The following is a 24208-nucleotide window of genomic DNA, read 5'->3' as shown; positions in this document are numbered from 1 at the left end:
GTGGCATCACTGCTGGAACCTAGCCCCCAGGAGCTGCCACCACACACACACACACACACACACACACCATGCAATCAAACGCTTGTGTTTTATTCTGTGGAAAGCCCCGCTCACAGACTCCCTCCCATAGCTATCGGAAAGTGGAAAAGCTGTGGGTGCCAGTGGAGGAGGCATAGGGCACCCCCCGAGAGCGAATCTGCAGAGTATGGAAGGTGAGGGGGGGATTGGGGCCCAAGGAGCCTGGGCTCAGGGACTCTAGGTGGGGCTCCATCACGGTCACGGGGACCGCGTAGATCAGGATCTGCGGCCGATCATCTTGGCGCCTCAGCGTGCCCTTGCCCAGCAGGTGTAGAATGCACGAGAGGACGTCGGTGCTGCTACAGGTGGAGTTCTTGCCAAGGCTGTAGAGCAGGCTGCGGGGTGGACACGGGCCTTTGCGCCAGGCCTCCAGCACCTGGCAGGCAGAACACAGGAACAGCAGGTTAGCAGGGGGCTGTATTCAACACCCTCTGCGGCCACTCCAACAAGTGTCAGAGAGGAAGTCTTCAGGGCCAGGGCCCTGCCCCGCCTCCTCCCCGACAGCCCTGGACAGCGTACCAAGCAGACGAGCTGGTCAATGTGCAGTCCCTCGTCCCCGTGGGCTTTGAGGATGCGGACTATGAGGCAGTTCAGCAGGTTCCGTCTCTTCTCCAGGTTGCGGCCCCCTTCACCTTCAGCTTTCATGTAGGTCTGGGGCGGGATAAGCCACACGCTACTCCTCCTAGGTGTTGGCTCCTCATCTCGAACCTTGAGCACACCTGAAATACACTGGTCACTCACCGGGGTTCCCCCGGGGTGCGGCTGGCCTGGGCTCACAGCAGAGGCTCAGGACTCCTAGCACATACCTCCTGGAATGTTCTCCTGCTCATGAAAGTCCAAGGGGCCTCGGGACGAGGTCAGTGGCCTGATGGCCTGGTTCAGCAGTTCCGCAGAGAGCCCCGAGAGTGCCACCAGGCTGTCCACGCAGACAGTCTAGGGAAAGGAGGAGGTAGACACTCAGTGCCCCCTGTAGAACAGACAGGGGAGGACAGGCAGGATGGGCAGGGATAGGAGAGGGGCTGGGCCACCTTCAGATCATTGAAGTACAGCAGCAACCACATCTGTATGGTGGACACATGGAGGAGATTGTCCCCAAACTGCAGCTCAGCTCGGCCCAGCCACGTCCACTGAATTTGCCTCTGCAGACCTCCATCTACAACAGGGTGGCGCTGAGCTAGAAAGGAGCCAGGAATGGGGTGGGTGTCAAAGAGTTGGGCTGAAGAGAGGGTGTGCCCTGGCCAAGCACTGCCACTGCTGACCTCTGTGGGACACGTGGATGCCACGGTCCTCCCGGGCCTGCCTCCTTGGTCAGCTTCTCTATGCAGAAGCTACCTGGGCCAGTCCTGTGACACCTGCAGGCTCTCATCCCAGTCTTTGGAGTGGTGGGGGAAGGTATTTTTAAGGAAGTTTATTTTAATGCATTTGAAAGGCAGAAAGAGGGACAGATCTTCTATTCACCTGGTTACTCCCAAAATGACTGCAACAGCTCCTGGGGCTGGGTCAGGCTGAACCCAGGAGCCAGGAACTACTGCATTCAGGTCTCCAACATGGGTGTCAGGGGCCCAAGAACAGCCCTCCCTTCGCTGCCTAAGGAACTCCATGCGAAGGCAAGGTCAAGTCCCAGCCCTGGGCCTCTCACCCTGGCTACTCACTCCTGCTATAGAAGTTGGAGTATCGGTTCAGAGTGCCCCGTAGAAAGGAAGGTATGCAGATCCTGGGGTCCATGATGTGGGATATAGAGGAGACAGGCCAACAGCGGGGGGACAGGACGAGCACAGACACTTCCGGCATCACCCCTTCATAGTAAAAGTCCTTGTTATCCTCCTCTTCCTCCAAAAACCTCATAGCTGCGGCCGACCTGACGGTCTTCCTCTGGCTCTCATGCTCCTGGCTGCCAGCCTCTTGGCCTACCTGCAGGGACACAGGATCCCATCATGGGCCTCCTTGAGTCCGCTGCCGCCTCCATCGCCTGCCCACGCTGGCACCCACCTGTATCCTCTTCTCTGCGTCGTCCAGCTTCAGCAGCTCCTGATCGAGTCGCTGGAGCTGGTACACGTGGAACTGGCGCTGCAGCTCCTCAGAGGTGCTCAGGCTCCTTAGCATCTGCTGGGGCAGGCGGTTGGGAAAACACAGGCCGATCTGCTCCAGCACGGCCCCCTCCAGCCAGCTGGAGCCCATGCTCAGGAGACGGTCCGCCATGTAGTGCCTGCAGCACACACACGTAGCCAGGGCCAAGCCTCAGTGGGGTGGGTGGTGGTGATGGCCCACCTGCACTTGACTCCCGGACTCCTTGGACTGGCCTGGGGTCCTGTCATCAACCCCCCACACCCCACCCCATCTCCCTCTCTCACTGGTAATAATGCTCGAAGGTGGTTGCCATCTCCAGGCCTGAGAAGAGGAGGACCGTCTCCAGGCAGCGCTGCAGCTGTGCCAGCATCTCCATGCCCCGCGCCCCACCAATGCGGCTGCCCTGAATACGCTGGTCAATATGCCGGGCAAACTGCTCGCTCACCTAGGCATCAAAAGTGCACAGACAGACCCTGAACCAGCAAACAGAGTGACAAGAACAGCTGGAAGCCTATATGCCTACAGCTGGCAGCTCTCTTCCTTGCTTCACACTGCCACAGAACTTATTAAAATAAATAAATAAATAATCCAGGAGCCTGGCCCAAGCACTTAGGCCATCATCTGCTTTCCTGGATGCATTAGCAGGGAGCTAGACTGAAAAGTGGAGCAGCCAGGACTTGAACTAAATGATGCTCATATGGGATTCTGGCCTTGTAGGTGGGCACAATAGTGGCTCCTAATAGCAGTAATTTATTTAAGATTTATTTTATTTGTATTGGAAAGTCAGATATAGAGAGAGGACAGACAGCAGATCTTCCATCCTTTGTTGTCACTTCCCAAGCGACCCCAATGGCCAGAGCTGCGCCGATCTGAAGCCAGGAGCCTGGGGCCACCTCGGGGTCTCCCACATGGGTGCAGGGTCCCAATGCTTTGGGCTGTCCTTGACTGCTTTCCCAGGCCACAAGCAGGGAGCTGGATGGGAAGCGGGGCTGCCAGGATTAGAACTGGTACCCATATGGAATCCTGGTACATGCAAGGTGAGGACTTCAGCCACTAGGCTAGCGCACCAGGCCCAACAGTAGTACTTTAAAATGAGGTGGTTAGGGTCAGCACAGTGGTTTAGCAAGTTAATCTTCCTCCTGAGATGCCAGTATCCTGTATGGGCACTGATTTGTGTACTGGCTGCTCCACTTCCAATCCAGATCCTTGATTATGGCCTAGGAAGGCAACAGATGATGGCCCAATTGCTGGGGAGCCAGCATCCACGTGGGAGACCTGAAAGAAGTTCCTGGTTCTGTTTTCGATCAGCTCAGCTCTAGCCATTACAGCCATCTGGGGAGTGAACCAGTGGATAGAAGAGCTCTCTAACTCTGAGTTTCAAGTAAAATAAGTATATCTTTTACAAAATGAGGTTATGTGCATGGTGGCTAACTGCAATAAGGTACTCATGATGCCCACAGAGCTGGCGCCACCCAGCAGCCCTGAACTCCCACTGCACCATGACTTGCTTACCAGGGCACCAGTGTGGCAGGTACCACTTGCAGCACTGTGTGCCTTCCCTGGAACACTATCCCTGGAAGGAAGGACTCACGCAGCTGGTCACTCTTCCCTCTCAGCTCTTACCACAGGGCAGACAGCTAGAACACTTATCACATTTATGGACACAATGGGGATGTGGCACAGCACATTAAGCCACCTATTGAGAAACCAGTATCCCATGTAGGAATGCCAGGTTCAAATTCTAGTTCTTCTACTTCCAATCCAGCTCCCTGATAATGCGCTTGGGAAAGCAGCAAATGATGGCCATATGCTTGGATCTCTGCACCCACACTGGGAACCTGGATTGAGTTGCAGACTCCTGCCTCTGGCTTGGTCCTGAGCGTAGGTACATGAACAATCAGGCATAAGAACAGAACACTTATCAAGATACACTTGGTAGCACATTCTAGTCTATTCAGCATGCATTTTTCAATGTTGTGGTCATCTACAAAGACACCAAACAAGCATGCAGGAGGTGCCTGCTGGGAGGGAAGAGGCGCGCTGCAGCTGGGAGACTCACGTGGGCAGCTGCAAGGAAAGGGAGCCTCAGCAGGGCAGCAGCACAGCCGTTCTGCAGTGCGAGCAGGAAGGCTGCTCGCGGCCCAAACAGCTCAGTGCTTGACTTCCGCAGATTGTAAAAGTGCTCGCAATAGCGCGGAACAAAGTTCTCATCTCGCCAGTGTGAGACCAGAAAGGTGTGGACCTACAAGAGAGGAAGGGAGGAGCAAGAGGGTGAAGACGCAGCAGCATCACCCACCGTAGTGCCCCATGATGCCTGACCCCACTCCTGCTCACCTGATCCTCCACCACGGCTTGCCAACAGCGTGTCAGGTTTCTCATGATACTGCTGGGGAGGCCCCGGGTGGCCAGAGAGCTCCAGTCGTGGCTTCGATTCCGGCCCTCTGGGGAGCCGAAGAAAATGGACAACTCAACTAAGGGTAGCCATTTGGTTCCTGAGTCCCCTCCATGACATTCTGCCACACTGCAGGATGAATAGGCTGGGCACATGGGGAGGGCCCGGACCCTGTGGCATGCTAGTGGGAGCCCAGGAATCCAATGCTCCCAGTGAGGCTCGCAGTCAGAACCCTCAGGACTTACTGGGCCGAGGAGTGGCGATGATCGGAGGCGGTGGCACCTGGCAGGGCTCCACATGTACCAGCAGGTGTGTGAGGCGGCGCACCCTGGAGCAGAAGGCTGCTGCGCGGCTCTGCGGATTGTGGGAAGCCTCCCGACACTCCAGGTACTGGTCTAGCAGCCAGCCCAGGGGGCTGACACCTTCCTCGTCTGCAGGAAGAGCAAAGTAAGGCAAGGCACAATATGTCTCCAGGGCTGTGAGAGAGCTTGGATTGGACAGAAGTAGACAACGAGCAATAGGACAGAGTGACACAGAGAAAGGGACAGGCAGTGAGACCCTGGCTGCACCCAAAGAGCAAAGAGCGTATAACCCAGTGGTTCTAGGGCACAGCTAAGCGTGGGTTTGTGGGGCCAGGCGATGCAAAGGGGACCAGCAGGGAGGATGGTTACCAGGGGAGGTGATGTTCTGCACCAGGGGGCTGACCAGAGCCTCCCAGCAGGTCTTGCCCAGTGCTTGGGCGGCCTCATCGTCAGGAAGGAAGTAATCAGCAAAATTCTGCTCCTGGCGCAAAGCCCCATTGAGCCTGGGAGTGAGGATGGAAAATGCAGATGTGAGGGGCCTGAGCAGCATACTCCCTAGTCGGTGTCCACCCAGGCTGAGATTGAGAGCTGATCCCAGCACCTGCCTCAGAGCCCCACTCAGTTCTTCAGGGTTGCCGTGGGCTGTCCAGTATCCCCATCCCCAGCTCAACAGAGAAATCTCTTCCCTTCGTCCTTTCCTCCCCTCCTGACACTCCAGCCCCTCTCCAGGCACTTAATAGCCCCATCCTGTGATCTGTATTGGGCCCTGCACACCAGTCATGTGCAGGACCCAGGCTTCCAGACGCACACATGTACACATGCATGAATGTATGTGCATAGATGCACATATGCTTACATACCGAGAACTCAGGTGCAGCAGGCTCCTGCGGTTCTCTGCTATGTCCTGGCTCCAGGACTGTGCCCGGATCATGTAGAAGAGGCGTGTGTGACGACACAGCTGCTCCCGGAACACTGGCCAGCCTGTTGTTTTGGGGCCAAGTACCTCCACTCCCCGGATGCGTGTGTCCATGCCACCCTGCAACATATACCTATGTATGTGTGTGCATACACACGCACACACCTGTTTTCAACTGCCATCTATGGAATGCTTGCAATGAGCTATGCCCTCAAGCCTCACCCCTATGTATGAGATTGTCCAATACCCTGGCAGTGCCCCTCTTGGCTCAAGATGGGCCACAGTGACAGGGCCCAGAGCCTCACACCCGAGGCCACACCCTGTGTCCTAGGCCTCACTTGATGGCAGCGCTTGATGCGGATCTGGATGACAGGCCAAGGGTGGGTCAGGTTCTCCAGCAGGACCACACGGCTGGCACAGGGCAACACGTTCACCTGCAGGATAGAGACAGGGCTGTAACTGCCATACCTGTGAACAGGAGCACCCAGTGCTCCCAGGTTTGCCCATGCAATGCCCAAGTCCTTGGCCCGTCCCCCGTCCCACTCTACAGCCCAGGGATGGGTGGGCTCCTTGCTCATAGCCAAAGCTGTCACATAGGCACAGAGAGGAACAACTCACTGTGCCTTCTGTAAGGCACAAGACAGGAAGGAGTTTGGAGTCCACAGCAGAAAGCAGATCCTATGGGGGATGGGCCAGGGGAGTAGAGGTCTCTACCGAGTTGAGCTCTGTGGTGAGAGAACTGGCGTTGTCACCCCCACACACGACGACCCGGGCAGGCATGTAACTTGAGTCTTCACTGGCCACCAGCAGGATCAGCTGCCTGTGAGTGGGAGAGAAGCCACATCTGGCACACCCAAGCCCAGGGCACTGTCTGGCCCAATGTGGGCAGTGAGAAGAGGCCCTCCCCAGACAAACGCAGCAACAGCCCAAGCAAGCCTAGTTGTGCTGCTCAGTGGACACAGTGCTTGTTAAGTGGGTGTGGTACCTGATGAGGATGCCCTGGCGCATGTGCAAGGTGATGAAGTGGGAGCCGGAGCTGCCGCTAGACTCCCAGTAGGTCTTGGGGTTGCGGTCTGTCAGCTTGCTAGCCTGCTGTGGGTTGGAGGACACCTCCACCTTCTCCCAGCACTTGTCCTCTTTTACTTCCACACTGGTGCCTGGGGGGGAGCAGGGCAGAGGTGGAAGGCACAGCCCAGAGGGAGCAGGAGGGGACACAAGACAGGTGTGGGGGCTATGGGAAGGGGCACTAACCCTGGCAGAGATGTCTGAGGAACACGTCAAAAAAGGGGATGTTGATGGGCCTGTGGGTTCGTCTGTGGTCTTCGATCTGACCCAGCACCATCTGCAGGGACAACAGGGTTGGGAAGGGGCTGGTGAGGAAGAAAGGACACAGAGAGACACATGGACACATAGGAGCAAGCAAGATCAGGGCAGCGGTGAAATTCCCTCTATGTGTGGCAGAGAAGACCTGGCAGGCATACAATGGGAGCAAGGCCCTTCCCAGACTCCTGGGAGCTGCCCACCCCATCCCCAGCATTGCTCACACTGAATTCTCCCAAAGGTCTGCAGGTCTAGCTGCCCTCCTGACCTGGATGCAACCACCCAGGATGTTGGTAGTAAGCTTCCGGTACAGGTGGGCATGCTTCTCGCACTTAAACACTATGTCTCGCAGCTCCTGTGCCAGTTCCAGCTTCCCATGGTGCTTCTCCAGGGCCTTGGAGATGGCATCGCGGGCTCCCAGCTGATTGAGCACAACGGCGTAGTCCCGGCTTGCTGAGGTCAGGCGGTGTAGGAAGAGGATTAGCTCTTGGAGCACCTGCAGGGATGTATTCAGGTCAGGGAAGTTGAGTCCAGCAACATGAGGCTTAGCCGTGAGGACACCCACAGTAGCCAAGAGCCATGGTGCGCTGTATGCTGGGGACACTGCAGTGACCACGGTGATTGAGGATGTAAACAGATGAGACCCAGAAGGGATTGGAGAACCAGAGACAAAAATGAAATAAGCATAAAAAGCCCTGAGCTGCCCAGCCACCCTAAGGATCCAGGCCACTGATGCTGTCTGCAAGAGATGGAGAGTGTAGCCCTGGGCTCCCGTGGACAGGTCCAGCTGCCCTAAAGCCCAACTGCAGGACTGGGTTTGGAGACTTGCAGGCCCAAGGCATGGGACGTAGGTGGCTGGGAGGGACCTTAGGAAACGACCAAGCTTGTGTGAGAACACTGTCAGAGCCCACCCCAGTGTAGATTTAATATGCCTTGTTAAATCTAGCCTGAGGTAGAGACTGCAGACACCCACCGCCATGACCTCCATTCTCTTACTCCTTCTGCATGCAGGACCTCTCTGTAGCTCTTGCTGGGGATTCTGGGACATGTCGGTGCCCTCTGCTGCCTTCAGCCCCTTTCTCCCATCAGCCTGGCCAAGAGGTCAGTCAGTGAGGACTTCAAGCCAGTTGTAAACAAGGGGCTAGTCAGTGAAACTTTACATTTGGGGTTCTTTGTATGTGCACCAGGACACACAGGGAGGAAGGTACCTAAGTTAATGAAGCAGTCAGCAGTGAGGGTTTGTATGTGTGTGTGGGAGGGGCACTAGGAGGACAGGCAGCAGGTATGAAAGTGTATACCTTGTTACATTGTTTTGATTTGTGAACCATGTGAGTGTGTTACCTAGTCAAGAAAATAAAACTCCATTTAAAACCCAAATGGCAAACTGAGAGCATAAGGGCCTTTACCCCAGAGCACAGCCCAGGGCCACAGCCTCCCCAGCTGCTACCTCTAAGGCACTCCCTCTTCCTCCAGAGGCTCCCAGGGTAAGGTGACGGTACCTCTCGGTCGGTTTTTGGGGACTGCAGGCAGGCCATGCAGGCGCTCATGGCCTCGTGCCAGGGCAGCAGCAGGGCCTCAGGGAAGTCCACCAGCTGTGTCAGGATTCTGGGGGGTTGGAGGAGAGGATGGAGCTGGGCAGTCAGCCTCACAGTTGCCCCTCTGTCCACCTCCACCCCTCACTCTCCATCCCTGTACCTCAGAGCAGACAGGTGCAGGGCCCGGTTGGTGGCAGGTGTGCCAAGGCTCTGCATCAGCACCAGGAAGGGCTGGGGGTGTCGCTGGAGCTGCAGCAGGCAGGGTGCAACAGCACTCTGCCGACTGCCCTCAGAGGCCAGCGCCCGCTCCAGGTCCAGGAGGACTTTCCCACTGGGGCTGCATTCCTCTGCCAGACGCTGCAGAGGGGAACCAGGGCTCCAGCACGGTGCTTCTTGGGCTGTGGAAATCCAGAAGCCACAAGGGTGAGCTGTCATTAACAACAGTGATTACAAAAGGGTAAGGTCACAGCTCTCTTTTCTTTCTCATTTCTCCTCAAAATGCTTTTATTTGTCCCCCTAAAAGTTAGGTTTAAAAAATTTTTCTAGGGCCTGGTGCGATAGCATAGTGACTAAAGTCCTCACTTTGAATGCGCTGGGATCCCATATGGGCGCTGGTTATAATCCCAGCAGCCCCACTGCCCATCCAGCTCCCCGCTTGTGTCCTGGGAAAACAGTCAAGGACAACCCAAGGCTTTGTTACCCTGCACCCATGTGGGAGAACTGGAGGAGGCTCTGGGCTCCTGGCTTCAAATTGGTTTAGCTCCAGCTGTTGTGGCCACTTGGGGAGTGAACCATCAGACAGATCTTCCTCTCTGTATATCAGCCTTTCTAATAAAAATAATAATAAATCTTAAAATTTTTTTTCTAATAAAATATTCAATTTATTTATTTGACAGAGTTAGAGAGGGGAAGAGAGACAAGCACAGATGTTCTACCCACTAGTTCATTACCCAGATGGCTGTGATGGGTAGGCCTGGGCCAGATTGAAGCCAGCAGCCTGGAGTTTAATCTAGTTCTCCCACATGGGTGCAGGAGCCTAAGTGCCAGGGAGCCGAATCGGAAGTGGAACAGCAGGGTATTGAACAGGCACCCATATGGGATACAGGTGTTGCAAGTAGAGGATTTACGTGCTGTATCACAATGCCAGTCCCATAGTATCTCAATGTACTTATAATACCTAGAACAGTTTCATGAAAAATTTTATATTCTGTATACTTACAGACAGCTAGGCAGCTCTCTGCCTAAAGTCAACAGATCATGTACCTAGATGTACTAGCACACAGCTTTTTCCCTACCATAAAGTCAGTGTTAACTTTGTGGTGTAGTGAGTAAAACCACTGCCTGGAATATCAGCAACCCACACGGGGGCCAACTGGTGCCTGGCTGTTCCACTTTGACCCAGCTCCCTGCAAAAACACCCAGGAAAGCAGTAAAAGATGGCCTAATTACTTCTGCCCCATACTCACAGGAGATACATACGGAGAAGGCCACAGCTTCGAGCTGGCCCAGCTTTGGCTGCTACAGCCATTTGGGGGTGAACCAGCATGTGGAAGATCTATGTCTCTCCCTCTAACTCTGCCTTTCAAATAAATCAATCTTTTCAAAACACAAGAGTACTATTAAGCCTTTAAAAATATTTTCATTTTATTTGAAAAGCAGAGAGACACAAGGAAATCTTTAATTGCTGATTCACTTCCCAGATGCCTGAAACAGCTATGTCTGGGGTAGGTTGCAGTCAGGAGCCTGGAACTCCATCCATGTCTCCCACGTGGGGAAGCGTCGGAGTCATCACTTGCGGCATCTGGAGTACTCAGCAGGAAGCTGGCTCTGAAGCAGTGTATCTGGGACTTGAGGCAGGGATTTCACACAGGAGGCAGGCATCCTAAGCAGTAACCTGACGCCCAGGTCCCACCAGAGGGCTTCTTCAAAGCCTTGAACACCTCCTGCTATTGTCTAACTTTCCAGCCTCTTTCGTGCTGTGACCAGAAGAGTATATCAACTTTTCCATTTGCTGCCCATCTCCAGGTTCCAGATTGTTCCCAAAGTGCCACTTTCTAAAGATTTATTAATTTATTTGAAAAATACAGTGACTAAGACAGGGAAGGAGAGAGAGATTTTCCATCTACTGTTATACGTCACAAATGAACAAAGTAGCCAGGGCTGAGCCAGGCAGAAGCCAGGAGCCTCAAATTCTAGCCAGGTCTCCCATGTGAATGGCAGGAGCTCATGTCCCTGAGCCATCATCTACTGCTTCACTAGCAGTGAGTCAGGCTAGAAATTGAACATCTGGGCCTTACTGGCCCTCACATGATGCAGGTGTCTCAGGCGGCAGTTTCACCTACAGTGCCACAATGCTCACCCTGTAAGATGCTATCCTGTCTAGGAGGGGTTGTATAGCTGTGAGCGTGGACAGCTTTCCTATGCAACACTGCACTTTTGTTTACATCTACCTTTTGCTTTGACTGCACCTTCCGATTCCTGGGGCTGGGCTTCAGGTGGGAGGACCTGTTGCTCAGTTTCTAGAGAGGCCTGGTAGGCTGCCTGGCCGGCCAGGGCCGCAGGCCCGTACTTCCTGTAGATGCGGCAGTTGACGAGGTCCCTAAGGGCGTTGTCATTGAGTTTCTGTGGCATAGACAGCATCATTTCCTGGGCCAGCTCTATGGGCACGACCAGCTCAGAGAGGATCTCATCATCCAGAATGTGCTGTGAAAGAGAACAGTTCTTGTTGCAGGCAACCCTGCTAACGTGTGGGCTTTGGAGTCCCTGCTAAGGGCAGGGGTGTCTCTACGTACACACATTCAACACAGATAAGTGTGTGACAGCCAGTAGGCAGCTGGCTCCTCCCAGAAAGCTCACCAATCCCTCCCCCACATTGGAACACGGGGTCCCTGCAGTCCATTCTTGATCCAAACCCCACTGCCCAGTCCGCCGAGGGCTTCTACCTCCCCATCTAGGTTCTCCTGGAGCAGTTGCAAGATGACCTGGTGGTCCGACTCCTCCAACTGCCTGATGAAGAAAAGGAGCTCCCACCACTCAGCCTGCGTCAGGTGCTCCCTCTCCTCGGAATCGTCATCATCAGGCAGCACGTAAGGCGCAGCATAGAGCTCGCTCATGGGCTTCCAGCGCAGGGAGGGCCGGGCTGTGGACAGGGGCGGGGTGGGGGAGGGGGAGGGAGGGCACATACAAGGGTGTCAGCTCACCAGACACTTCCACTCAGCTCAGAGCCAACCCCAACTTCCTCCCAGGCTCACCTTGATCCAGGGCTCCCACTGCCTGCTGACACTGATCAGCAACGGCCACGTCCTCGATGTCTTCCTCGAAGCCCAGGATCTCCAGCATGTGCCAGTGTACCCAGTAGGTGCGGCCTGTTGACTCCCAGAACACCTGTGGGATGAGGGAAAGTGACAGGGTGGGGGAAGAGAAGGCTCGCGAGGGACTGAGTGGCTGTGACCAACAAAGACTAAAGCCCTTAGAGTCACCATAAGGCCTGGCTTGGAAAAAAAAATCTATGACGAAGGGGGTCAAGTGCAGTAGCCTAGTGGCTAAAATCCTGCCTTGCACGAGCCAGGCTCCCATATGGATGCCGGTTCTAATACCAGCTGCTCCACTTCCAATCCAGCTCCCTACCTGTGCCCTGAGAAAGCAAGCAAAGGATGGCCTAAAGCCTTGGGACCCTGCCCCTGCATGGGAGACCAAGAAGCTCCTGGGTCCTGGCTTCAGATCAGCTCAGTTCTAGCTGTTGAGGCTGTTTGGGGAGTTAACCAGTGGATGAAGATTCCTTTCTGTTTCTCCTTCTCTATATATCTGTCTTTCCAATAAAAACAAATATATATTAAAAAAAAAAATCGTGACGAATGGGCTGACACGATGGCTCAACAGGCTAATCGTTCACCTGCAAGTGCCAGTATCCCATAGGGGTGTTGGTTCTAGTCCCAGTTGCTCCAGTTCCCATCCAGCTCCCTGCTTGTGGCCTGGGAAAGCAGTTGAGGATAGCCCAAAGCCTTGGGACCCTGCACCTGAATGGGAGACCTGGAAGAAGTTCCTGACTTCAGATTGGCTCAGCTCTGGTCTCCTCTCGCCTCCTCTCTGTATTTCTGCTTTTCCAATAAAAATAAATAAATCTTAAGAAAAACTTTCTGTAAAAGAAAATGCTGGCATACAGAGAACACATATACACAAAGGCTCCTTATCCATGGGTTCTACTTTCCCTTCCCCCTTTCTTGCATGATTTTTGTCCTTATGCTTCCTGCTGGCCTCAAGCACCCTATCTTTCTCGTCCAGACCTTTGGGGCAGCCTTGCCTTTCAGTCTCCTCCTCACAAATCCTGCATCCTTTCCTACCATTGCTGATACCCGTTCCCAGCTAGGTCTCCCTAGGGATTGTCTCAATCCAGTAGCGTGCCGCCACTGAGTGTCACATACTCACCTGTGCAGGTGGCATGCCGCTGTTGCTCTGCCGGAACTCGCCCTCGTCGCCAGCGCTGATCTCCTCAAAGTTGTCCAGCATCCGCACTCGCATCCCCGGCTGCAGAGTGTCACGCACGTACAAGGCGTAAGTATTGCCACTGGCGAACTGAGAGCGAGGGCGAAATCTCTTTGACCCGTAGAGAAAGGGCTGAGCCTGGGTGGCTGGGAGCTGTGCGTCATCAGCATCTGCCCCCTGAGGCTGGAAGATGGAACCGGGGGAGTGTGACCAAGTCCCTGTCCTGTTGCCAGCCTGATCCCAGCGCATGGCCCGCACCAGCTCTGAGATCAGGGTGCCCATGACCATGCTGAACTCCAGCTCCAGCCGACTCCGGTTCCTACTCAAGTCCTCATTCTGGGCTCCCGATTGTCTAGTGCTGCTGTTCAGCTGGTCCAGCAGGAAGGTGGCTTGCAGATAGTGCTTCACCAAAGCGAACAGCAGTCTTCCTGGCACCTGCGGGATACAACCTGTGCTCTACACCTGCCTCATCTCGGCCTCAGCCTCTCTGGTCTCGTGGACAGCTACAGAGGCCCAAGCCTCTGGCCATGCCGCCCAGCTGGCCCTCAGGGGATCTACCTGTGTCAGCTGAATGCCTTCAAAAGACATGGGATGTTCTGCCAGCGTGGCCTGGGCAAACAGTGCTAGCAGAGCACAGCGGCTGTCAAAATCCAGCTGTTTCTCAATGGCTTCTTGCTGGCTCAATGACAGAAGAATCTGGGTCCGGGTCCCTGGAACCCAAACTTCCATCAGTAACTGCTCCCTAAGCCTTACCCTGCCCCAGGTACCTCATCTGAGGCCTCTATGATCCCAATCCAACCATCACACCACCAGGAAGTGGCACCAATATGATGTACTTCAAAAGCCAGTTGCTTTTCCCTGTACACACATGTGCACACGCTCGGTGTTAGTCTCAGCTCTTCCTCCGTACAGCAGGCCAATTCCCATGAGACTCCTGACTTTCTGAAGACACCCTTGTTCCCCTCCCACTCATCCCCACATCCCCACTCTAAGGCAAGGGCAGCAAACGTTTGCCATTCTACTGAGGTCAGGCTTCTGCCACTCAGTGTCCTGAGTGCAAGCCACCCCTGCCTCTCTCCCACTCATCCTCCTTCCCCACAGCCCCTCACCAGCATCATGGGAGGACAAGGCTTGTATCATCCGGCCTGCGCTCCAGCGGATCTGATAATCAGGACTGTTCAGCATGTGCATTAGCAAGTCCAAGACCTTGGGGTCTTTGAATACCCCCGCGAGGGGTTCGATACTGGCATAGGCACTGAGCACGTGAGCGGTATGCAGTAGGGGTGCCGGAGGAGTGGTGCCCACACACTCCTCCAGCTGCCGAAGAGCCCTCTGAATCAAGCCCTTCACATCGACCTCCATCTCGCCCAGCACAGACTTGTCTAGGGCCCCCGCTGACTCCTGCGAGGGCCCCAAGACCTGGCCGTCCTCGTCCATCATCTTGTGGCAGTTGGCGTAGATGTCATCGCTGGACATCCACAGCAAGATGTGCTCGGCCTTACAGTCCACCTGGCCGGAGGCCCCTTCGCTCTCCTCCCCGCGCCTCAGGATGAGCCAGCGGATCTGGAACTCGGGGTGGCCGTCGTGACCCACCCGCTGGCGGATCATCTCCTCGGGGTAGGCATGCAGACCGGGTCCCAGGGGGACCCTGAATTCTCTGTAGCGCAGTTCCCCCACCATCTTGGCACCTGGGACACACAAGGAGAAACAGAAACGCCCGCTGCAACCAGCCAGAGGGGGTGGTGGGAACACCAAGGCTGGACCAGGAGTTTGGGAAAGGAAATGTGGCAGCAGCTGTTGGGCGGCCTTGGGGGGAGGTAGGGGCACAGCCGGGCCCAGGCGTTGCTGTCGCTCAGTGGGGAGGAGTCCCGGCTGGCTTCAGCACAGCAAGGCTGTGGTGTTTGTCCGGAAACTGATTCGGGGGGCCAAAAGCAAGATCCCAGAAGGGGCCCTAGCGGCCAGGAGCGGGGGAGCCGCGGTGGGGGCAGGGCGGCCCGGGACAGTTCTCAGCAAATCCAGGGCCCTGGGCTGGGCTCGGGGTACGAGTGTGCGCGCGCTCACCAGGCAGCGGGAGGCCCAGGGCAAAGGGGCGCTCAGCTGACACCCCACCTCCCCACGCCCGGCTGGCGGGGGAGAGCAGGGAGCGGTGGGCAGGGAGGAAAGGCTTGGCGCCGGCGGGTGGCAAGCTGAGGAGCCGCGGAGGGACGCGAGGGGGAGGCAAGATGGGGGGGCGGCTGGTGGGGTCAGGGGAGTGAGACAGAGTAGGGGGGCAGGCGGGAAAAGGGAGAATCCCGCGACGTGGTGAGGGAAGGGGGCCACGAGGGAACTGAAGCTTGTGGCGCGGGGGAGGGGGCGTGGGGGTGGGGCTGGCGGGGAAGCGGGCGAGCGGCCGGGGGCGCCAGTCCGGGAGAGCCCGCGCCGGGGCTTCTGGCCACCTCAGAATTCCACCGAGTCCTGGCGCTGGAGGGGGGCGGGTGGGGGGTCCGTCCTTCGCGACGGCGACGGCGGCGCTGGCGGCTGACGGAAGGCCTGGGCGCCGCCGCCACCGCCGCCGGGGGCTGGCTGAGGGGGTCGCCGGGGGGCGGGAGGGGGCGTGCCGCGGGCAGGCGGCCACGAGGGGGCGTGGCGCGCCCGCAGCCACCAAACAACCAGGGCTCCTGCAGGGAGGGCGGGCCAGACTGGTGTGGGCCGGCGGGGACCGCCTCCGGCCGGGTTGGGCGGGGCTTAGGCCCTGCCGCCGGAGGCGTGCGTGAGTCCGCTGCGCTCGTCCGGGCGGAAAAGCTGGGGCCCCGAGATCGCGTCGGGGCGGGGCCCGCGGGTGCCACCTGGCGAGGCAGCTCCGCCCCGCCCTTTCCTCTTCCTTTCCGGCCTCCCCGGAAGTGCCTTTGCCACTTCCCCCCACCCCCGCTCCTGCAGCCTCGGACTCGTTTTGGCGCCTGCTCCTGCTCCGTGCTCCGGGATGTGGGATGGCCCCGTCTGGTCCTCTCTTGTTTTCTTTTCACCCTAGCCCCGGTTGATTACTGCTTCCCGCTACCACCGCCCTTAAAAAACACAAAAAGACCTATGAAGGATAAAAACGAGGGAAAAGGGTCCGTTTTATTAGGGTGTACAGTGGGGAGGATGTCAGCTTTGGGCAGCAGAGACAGCGGGCAGCTTCACGTAACTCTTCATGGGGGGCAGCGGGCGAATCTTTCGGCCAGCCCAGCCCCCCTTGCGATGCCACAGCCCGCTGTTGGGCCTCTTGCCCAGCCAGCGGTTGCGACCCGCCTTGCCGATGACGCGTTTGTTATGATCAACATTGGACACTCGGCCCACGGTTGCTATGCACGTTTCCAGCACCTGCCAAGAGAAAGCAGATGCAGCACGGAGGGGAAAGGGACCGGCAGTGTTGAGGGCCCAAGTCTTGGGGGTGGGGGTAAGACGAGAGGCCAGGGCAAAACGCACAGGAACCATGGCAGGAACTGGGTTAGCTGCAGGACATAGTTTTCAGTTCTACTACTATGGGGTCAACCCTGCAAGGCATGCTTGGCTGTGTAGTGGGGCTCCAGGCCACTGTTCCTGGCATCATAGAATACCTGCAAGCTATTCCCCAGACACCAAAGGTGCACTCTGGAAATTCCTCCTCTGTTGATCACTCCCACCTGTACCCACACACACCTGCATCTGCCTCTTGGAGGGCAGCTGGATGATGGCTGTCCCATTCACTTTGCGCAACAGCACGCCACACGTTCCTGGGGAGGAGAGAAATGCAGCTCTGCCACCCTCCACACGGGAAAGAGGAGGTTGTGGGCGATGGGCACAGGGCTCTAACCTCTGTGCAGCCCTTGCCATGCCCACTAGGAGAGAATGGGTCAGAGAATGTTGAAGAAGCTGAGTGTCTGTGAACAAGAGGCTTATAACAAGGGAAGAACAGCTGGTGTGGTGGTTTATTTTGGAGCAACAAGTCCCAAAGCTCTCTTTCATGGCTCCCTCAGGTTATAAATTATGGAAGAAGGTCCCCATACCTCCAAGGCATATTTCTTACCCTCTTTTGTTCATTGGCTATGTTGCTCTTCTCTTTTGGCTTTAAGTTTAATTAAGATAGAAAAACCAACCCTATGGGCCCAGCGGCATGGTCTAACAGATAAAGTCCTCACCTGGAACGCACCGGGATCCCACATGGGCGCCGGTTCTAATCCCGGCAGCTCCACTTCCTATCCAGCTCCCTGCCTGTGGCCTGGGAAAGCAGTCAAGGATGGCCCAAAGCTTGGGACCCTGCACCTGCGTGGAAGACCTAGAGGAGGTTCCTGGCTCCTGACTTCAGATTGGCACAGCTCCAACCGTTGCGCTCACTTGGGGAGTGAATCATTGGACAGAAGATCTTCCTCTCTGTCTCTCCTCTCCGTATATCTGACTTTGTAATAAAAAAATAAATAAATAAATCTTAAAAAAAAAAAAAAAAGAAAAACCAACCCTAGAGACTTAGTTTTCTCCAAGGTAATGATTAACAAAAGTTTGCATATCGTGGTCTTTGTAACAATAACTTCATCACCCTGGCTTTTGGGGATATAAAAGTCTATGTTTTTAGACAAAGCAAGTTACCCTAAAAGCATGGATGATGGCCGTAGTGTAGTTTAATAAAATAAAAGCATCTTCTTGTCTGATCGATTAATCCTGACAATAGATGCCATAGCTGAACTCAAAAGACAAGCACATCCAGCCCAGTGTGATGGCTCAACTGACTTACCCACCACTTGGATCCCCTAAGGGCACTGGTTCACACCTCACACCCTGGCTGTTCCCTTCCCATTCAGCTCTGCTTGTGGCCTGGGAAAGCAGTTAAGGATGGTCCAAAGTCTTGGAACCCGGCACCCACATGGGAGACCCAGAAGAGGTTCCTGGCTGTGGACTGACTCAGCTCCAGCTGTTGCAGCCACTTAGGGAGTAAACCAGTGAATGGAAGATCTTTCTGTCTGTCTCTCCTCCCTGTAAATCTGCCTTATTAGTAAAAATCTGAAAAACTAGTGCACTGCATGTCTCCAGCAAACAGGCTGGCATGTAATACAAGCTTCATAAATACTAAAAACAAAACAAAACCACAAGCACATCTTCATCCACCCCCTGTCCGCTCCCCCATTATCTCGTTGTCAGTGAAGCAGACAAAGGCCAGTGGGCTCAGAGCTGTGATCTTAGCTACTGTTCTGGGGTTCCAGATGGTGGGCCCCCCAGTTCCCTTTGCCATACCTGCAGCTCGGATGTATTGGGCTCCCCGACCTGGCTCGCTTTCCACGTTGTTGATGAGGGTCCCCACGGGCAGGGCCCCAAGAGGATGTGCATCGCCTTCCTGGGCGGCAACTGAAACACAGAGCCGGTTCAGCACATGGATCTTTGTAGCCTTCAGCCCTCATGTTGGGCAGCTGGCTCTTACCTGCCATCTGGTCTATTCGGTCAGAGTTCAGGAGAATATCTCCAGCTTGCATGTTTTCGGTGGCGATGATCCAGCGCTTCCGGCTGCCACCGGCCACCAGGGCTATGTCTGCCGACCTGTTCGGTGGGATGGACTGGTGAGTAGGCAGGATCATCTTCTCAGAGGCTTACACAGAAGTCTTTCAGCCCCCATCCCCATCCCAAACTTGCCTACAAGGGTCATAGCGGACCGTGACGACCTTCTCCTTGAAGGGGCCAGGCTGAGTGTCCTGCTCTGGCCGGAAACGCAGAAAGTCAATCATGCGATAGCGCTGCTTATGGCCCCCGCCAATGCCATGCACTCGGATGCGACCTGTGGTCAGGAGAGGTTGGGGACATGATCCAGAGCAGACCGGGTCAGCCTCCAGCACTGGGAACAGCTGGGAGAAGGCTGCTTCCCAGCATTAAGGCCCAAGCAGAGAGGGATCACAGTTTGTACACAATACACTGGGGGAAGCAGGAAACTGTATGGAGCTTGATGAAAATATAATCACGTGATTCTTGAAATTCCATCAAATTACTGAATCTAAGTTAGCGGAGGTCCATGTCAATTATACTAAAAACATTTCAATTACTGTGATTCCTAGAGTATTGAAGAAACAGGCCACAGGGCCTGGCGGCCTGGCCTAGAGGCTAAAGTCCTCGCCTTGCATGCGCAGGGATCCCATATGGGCGCCGGTTCTAATCGCAGCAGCCCCGCTTCCCATCCAGCTCCTGCTTGTGGCCTGGGAAAGCAGTCGAGGACGGCCCAAAGCCTTAGGACCATGCACCCGCGTGGGAGACCTGGAGGAAGTTCCTGGCTCCCGGTTTCGGATTGGCACAGCACTGGTCGTTGTGGTCACTTGGGGAATGAATCATTGGATGGAAGATCTTCCTCTCTGTCTCTCCTCCTCTCTGTATATCTGACTTTGTAATAAAAATAAATAAATCTTAAAAAAAAAAAAAAAAAAAAGAAAGAAAAGAAAGAAACAGGCCACACAGAGTATGTCTGGAAGCACAGACTAGTGGGCTGGTGTCTTAGATTCCATTCCCTGGCTTGTGTGCACGTATTACTTTTTTTTTTTTTTTAAAGATTTTATTATTATTGGAAAGCCGGATATACAGAGAGGAGGAGAGACAGAGAGGAAGATCTTCCATCCGTTGATTCACTCCCCAAGTGAGCTGCAACGGGCCGGTGTGCCGATCCGAGGCCAGGAACCTCTTCCGGGTCTCCCACGCAGGTGCAGTGTCCCAAAGCCTTGGGCTGTCCTCGACTGCTTTCCCAGGCCACAAGCAGGGAGCTGGATGGGAAGTGGAGCTGCCGGGATTAGAACCGGCGCCCATATGGGATCCCGGGGCTTTCAAGGAGAGGACTTTAGCCGCTAGGCCACGCCGCCGGGCCCACGTATTACTTTTTTTTTTTTTTTAAAGATTTATTTTATTTTTATTACAAAGTCAGATATACTGAGAGGAGGAGAGATAGAGAGGAAGTGGAGCTGCCGGGATTAGAACCAGCGGCCACATGGAATCAAGGCGAGGACCTTAGCCACTAGGCCACGCTGCCAAGCCCACACGTATTACTTTTAAATGGCATTCCTTGGCCTTCCAGGGTATGAGCTGGTGTCCAGCTCGGTTCTTTCCTTTCCTGGCTAAATCCCCTTTCCCTTTCCCCCACCTGTATGATCACGGCCCCCTGTCTTCCTCATCTTCACAGGTGCTACGGTGTACTTGGTACGACTCTTCCAAGAAACAAACTTGGCATGAAGGGCCATGGAAGTGACGAATGCGCGGCAGGAGGGGAACAGCAAGGTGGGCGGCAGTTGGAGGACAGCACTGCTGATCACCTGGGGTGAAACAAAAATTGCTTGCACTTCCAAGTCACCTGGAAGAAAAGCATTAGAGCAAACCTGAGAGCTGGCACAGTGGTTTACCAGGTTGAGACACTGCTTGGGACACCGAGCTTTCATACTGCAATGTCTGCTAATACAGATCCAGGGAAACAGTCTTTCCAACTGGGAGAGCGGGATGGAGTTGCAGGCTCCTGATGTCACAGGCATTTGGGAAGTAAACCACAAGATAGAAGAGCTTTAAAAATCTTGCTCTCGGGCCCGGTGCAATAGCACAATGGTGAAGATCCTCACCTTGAACGCGCCGGGATCCCATATGGGTGCTGGTTCTAATCCCAGCAGCCCCACTTCCCTTCCAGCTCCCTGCTTGTGGCCTGAGAAACTAGTTCGAGGACGGTCCAAAGCCTTGGGACCCTGCACCTGTATGGGAGACCCCGAAAGAGGCTCCTGGCTTCCTATCGGCACAGCACCGGCCGTTGCAGCCACTTGGGGTGTGAATCATTGGATGGAAGATCTTCCTCTCTGTCTCTCCACCTCTCTGTACATTTGCCTTTCCAATAAAATAAATAAATAAATCTTTAAAAAAAATTTATCTCATTTTTAAATTTAAGATTTATTTATTTTATTAGAAAGTCAGATATACACAAAGGAGGAGAGACAGAGAGGAAGATCTTTCATCTGATAATTCACTCCCCAAGTGACTGCAACTATAAAGGTCAGCTGATCTGAAGCCAGGAGCCAGGTTTCCTACGCAGGTGCAGGATCCCAAGGCTTTGGGCCATACTTGACTGCTTTCCCAGGCCACAAGCAGGGAGCTGGATGGGAAGCGGGGCTGCTGGGATTGGAACTGGTGCCCATATGGGATCCCGGCACTTGCAAGGTGAGGACTTTAGCCTCTAGGCTACCATCTGGGCCTTTTTCTCTTTTTAATATTTATTTAAAAGATAGATTTACAGAGGAAAGAGAGAGATCTTTCATCGCTGGGTCAGTTCCCAAATGGCTGCAATGACTAGAGATGAACCAACTTGAAACCAGGAGCCAGGATCTGTCTCCTTATCTCTCACATAGGTGCAGGGGTCCAAAGACTTGAGCCACTTTCCTCTGCTTTCCCAGGCCATAAGCAGGTAGCTGGATAGGAAGTGGAGCAGCTGAGATACTAACCAGCACTCATATGGGATGCAGGTACTGCAGGCAGAGGATTGGCATGGCATGCCACTTTGCCAGCCCCAGAAGATATTCTCTTTCCCTCTTCCTGTTGCTCTACCTTTAAAATAAACTTTGTATTTTAAAAAGTGTTTATTTGAAAGCTGGTGGAGTGACAAAGAGATCTTCCACCTGCTGGTTCACCACCCCTCTCCCAATAGTCACAATGTCAGGGCTGACACCAACAGCCAAAAGCATCATCCTGGTATCCCACACGGGGAGCAGAAGCCCAGGTACTTGGCTCTCCCAGATGCCTAAATAGGGAGCTAGAACAGGAGTAAAATAGCTAGAATTCAAATGGATGCTCACATGAGATGCAGCCATCCTTGCTGTTAGTAGCTCCACCCACTAACCCCTAAAATAATCTTTAAAGCCAAAAAAAAAAAAAAAAAACAAAAAACAAAATACCAACCCAGAGGAGAGGGCACAGCCCATTTTACCTGGAGTCCACGTTCTACTGGAAGTGCCCTAGACCAGCTGTCCCAAAGTCTATCTTTCTCAGACCTTGCGCAGACCACAGCAGTGTGGTTCCCTTTTTTTTTTCTTTGTGTTCATCACCTCGCCTCACTCCAGGTGCTCACCTCTGAGGTATTTTTCCAGTGGAATATTCTCTCCTTGGACATCTCCTTCTCTGGGAAACCTTCTTCCCCCAACCACTCCCAGCAGTTGCCCAAGGACCACTCTCAGTACCACTGCCTCTGGCCTCCACAGTAAGATCACATAGGATCGTGCAGCAGATCTCTGTCTTGCTCCTTACTGAAATCCATGCTTTCAATATAGCAGAAATTTGAATTGTAAATATATATATATATATATTTTTTTTTTTTTTTAAAGATTTATTTATTTTTTTTGGAAAGTCAGATATACAGAGAGGAGGAGAAGAGACAGAGAGGAAGATCTTCCATCTGATGATTTACTCCCTAAGTGACCGCAACAGCCGGTGCTGCGCCGATCCGGAGCCAGGATCCAGGAACTGCTTCCAGGTCTCCCACACAAGTGCAGGGTCCCAATGCTTTGGGCTGTCTTGACTGCTTTCCCAGGCCACAAGCAAGGAACTGGATGGGTGGCAGGGCTGCTGGGATTAGAACCGGCGCCCATGTGGGATCCCGGCATGTTCAATGTGAGGACTTTAGCCACTAGGCCAACGTGCCAGGCCCTGTAAATATATTTTGGCCAACGCTACCCTAACCAGCTTGAGAATGCCAGAGGGCAAGCCTGAAAACTTCTCTTTTCTGGGGCCAACATGTTGGCTCAACAGGCTAATCCTCTACCTATAAGCGTCAGCATCCCCTGTGGGCGCTGGTTTGTTTCCTGGCTGCCCCACTTTCCATCCAGCTTCCTGCTTGAGAGATGTAAAACCAGTGGAGGTTGGCCCAAAGCCTTGGGACAGTACACCCATGTGGGAGACCTATAGGCGGCTCCTGGCTTCGGATCTGCTCAGTTCCAGCCGTTGTGGCCATTTTGGGAGTGAACCAGCAGATGCAAGATTGTTCTCTGTCTCTCTTTCTCTCTGTAAATTTGATCTGTCTGTCCAATAAAAATAAATCTTTTTTTAAAAAGATTTATCTATTTATTGGAAAGTCAGATTTACAGAGAGAAAGCCAGAGACAAAACCAGGAACCATGAGCTTCTTCTGAATCTCCTATGTGGGTGCAGGGTTCCTAGGTTTTGGATCATCCTTGACTGCTTTCCCAGGCCACAAGTAGGGAACTGGATGGGATGTAGGGCTGCCAGGATTAGAACCGGTGCCCATATGGATCCCAGTGGATGCAAAGCAAGGACTTTCACAATCAGGCTATCACACTGGGTCCAAAAGTAATTAAATCTTTAAGAGAAAACAAAACAAAACAAACAAACAAAAAAACCTCTGTGGCTTCCAATTTGCCTGTCGGAAATGTCAGAATGCCTTCACTCAAAGACCTTATTCTCAGTACACTGCATTGTCTAATTTCAGCTGCCATTCATCTTTTGCAGCATTCCAAGGGCTAAGCACACTGGCTCAGAAGCCAGACTGCACAGCTATAATACCTGGTGTGTGGCCTAGAGTAACTAGACTTTGATCATCCAGTGGGAATGGTAATAATTACCTTATAGAGTGTTTGCAAAGCATTCATTGATTCATTGATTGGGAAATTTGTAACATTTAGACCTGGGTTACAGCAAGCATTCAATTCAATTATTACTAAATTTGGTACCAATGATCTTCAGTATTTCTTCTGCAGAACTTCTCCCTACGGCATAGCGACACTGTCAGAGAGAGCTGAGGCTGAGAGTGCTCTATTTAAGGTCACAGGCTCCAGTGTGTTTCCTAATCTGACTGGCGACTCCAACCTCCCATTCCCGGCTGCCCTAACTCAAACAGCCCTCAAATGTTTGAAGGTAAGGTGGATTACCTGGGAGGCGGGGAACAGATTCTGGACGGAGTGGGTGACAGCTGCAGACCCCAAACTCAGGGAGCCCATAGCGCGGGTCAGGGCACTCAAGGCCATGCTGGGTGACCACACTCTGGTGGACTCGGCACGCCACCTTCTGCCTTCACCAGGTTGCTTGGCGATTACAGATGACGCTAAGTGCTCCTTGCACCGTCGCTCTCCATTGACGTAAACGGAGGTGGGCAGAGAACTGCAGTCCGGACTGGTCAC

At 54.1% G+C, this 24208-nt stretch overlaps 2 protein-coding genes across 2 annotated transcripts; both read right to left on the bottom strand.

Annotated features, from left to right (window-relative positions):
• Window positions 1-69: 69 nt before the first annotated feature.
• On the bottom strand, window positions 70-15883 carry CUL7 (cullin 7). The gene is made up of 26 exons (XM_058662628.1): window positions 15528-15883; window positions 14202-14780; window positions 13651-13802; window positions 13036-13527; window positions 11862-11994; window positions 11553-11749; window positions 11061-11313; window positions 8771-9008; window positions 8575-8680; window positions 7344-7571; window positions 7007-7097; window positions 6741-6912; window positions 6470-6575; window positions 6094-6189; window positions 5700-5875; window positions 5209-5342; window positions 4783-4968; window positions 4480-4586; window positions 4205-4387; window positions 2430-2590; window positions 2068-2284; window positions 1731-1989; window positions 1107-1252; window positions 885-1011; window positions 598-797; window positions 70-454 (listed from the first exon to the last, which is right to left on the bottom strand). The coding sequence occupies exons 2-26, from the start codon at window positions 14770-14772 to the stop codon at window positions 131-133; spliced, it is 5055 nt and encodes a 1684-aa protein (XP_058518611.1). The 5' UTR covers window positions 14773-14780; window positions 15528-15883; the 3' UTR covers window positions 70-130.
• A 275-nt stretch (window positions 15884-16158) lies between these two features.
• MRPL2 (mitochondrial ribosomal protein L2) lies at window positions 16159-24168 on the bottom strand. The gene is made up of 7 exons (XM_058662773.1): window positions 23960-24168; window positions 20192-20360; window positions 18709-18850; window positions 18500-18615; window positions 18316-18426; window positions 16750-16823; window positions 16159-16431 (listed from the first exon to the last, which is right to left on the bottom strand). Exons 1-7 carry the CDS (start codon window positions 24053-24055, stop codon window positions 16216-16218), a joined length of 924 nt encoding a protein of 307 aa, XP_058518756.1. The 5' UTR covers window positions 24056-24168; the 3' UTR covers window positions 16159-16215.
• Window positions 24169-24208: the final 40 nt, after the last annotated feature.

The sequence above is a fragment of the Ochotona princeps genome, chromosome 1 (assembly GCF_030435755.1).
Source record: "Ochotona princeps isolate mOchPri1 chromosome 1, mOchPri1.hap1, whole genome shotgun sequence".
Classification (NCBI taxonomy): Eukaryota; Metazoa; Chordata; class Mammalia; order Lagomorpha; family Ochotonidae; genus Ochotona; species Ochotona princeps.
This window is presented reverse-complemented; position numbering and strand designations above follow the sequence as displayed.

Bases quoted from the DNA above. Each gene is read 5' to 3' on its own strand.
- CUL7 (XM_058662628.1), bottom strand. From the start codon at position 14,772: ATGGTGGGGGAACTGCGCTACAGAGAATTCAGGGTCCCCCTGGGACCC. The intron at 4,587-4,782 runs GTAAGTCCTGAG...TCGGCTCCCCAG, and splicing joins CATCGCCACTCCTCGGCCCA to AGGGCCGGAATCGAAGCCAC. The intron at 2,591-4,204 runs GTGAGTCTCCCA...TTTGATGCCTAG, and splicing joins CTTTCCTTGCAGCTGCCCAC to GTGAGCGAGCAGTTTGCCCG.
- MRPL2 (XM_058662773.1), bottom strand. From the start codon at position 24,055: ATGGCCTTGAGTGCCCTGACCCGCGCTATGGGCTCCCTGAGTTTGGGG. The intron at 18,616-18,708 runs GCAAGTTTGGGA...CCCACCGAACAG, and splicing joins GTCCGCTATGACCCTTGTAG to GTCGGCAGACATAGCCCTGG. The intron at 16,432-16,749 runs GTGTGTGTGGGT...TTCTCTTGGCAG, and splicing joins CCTCCAAGAGGCAGATGCAG to GTGCTGGAAACGTGCATAGC.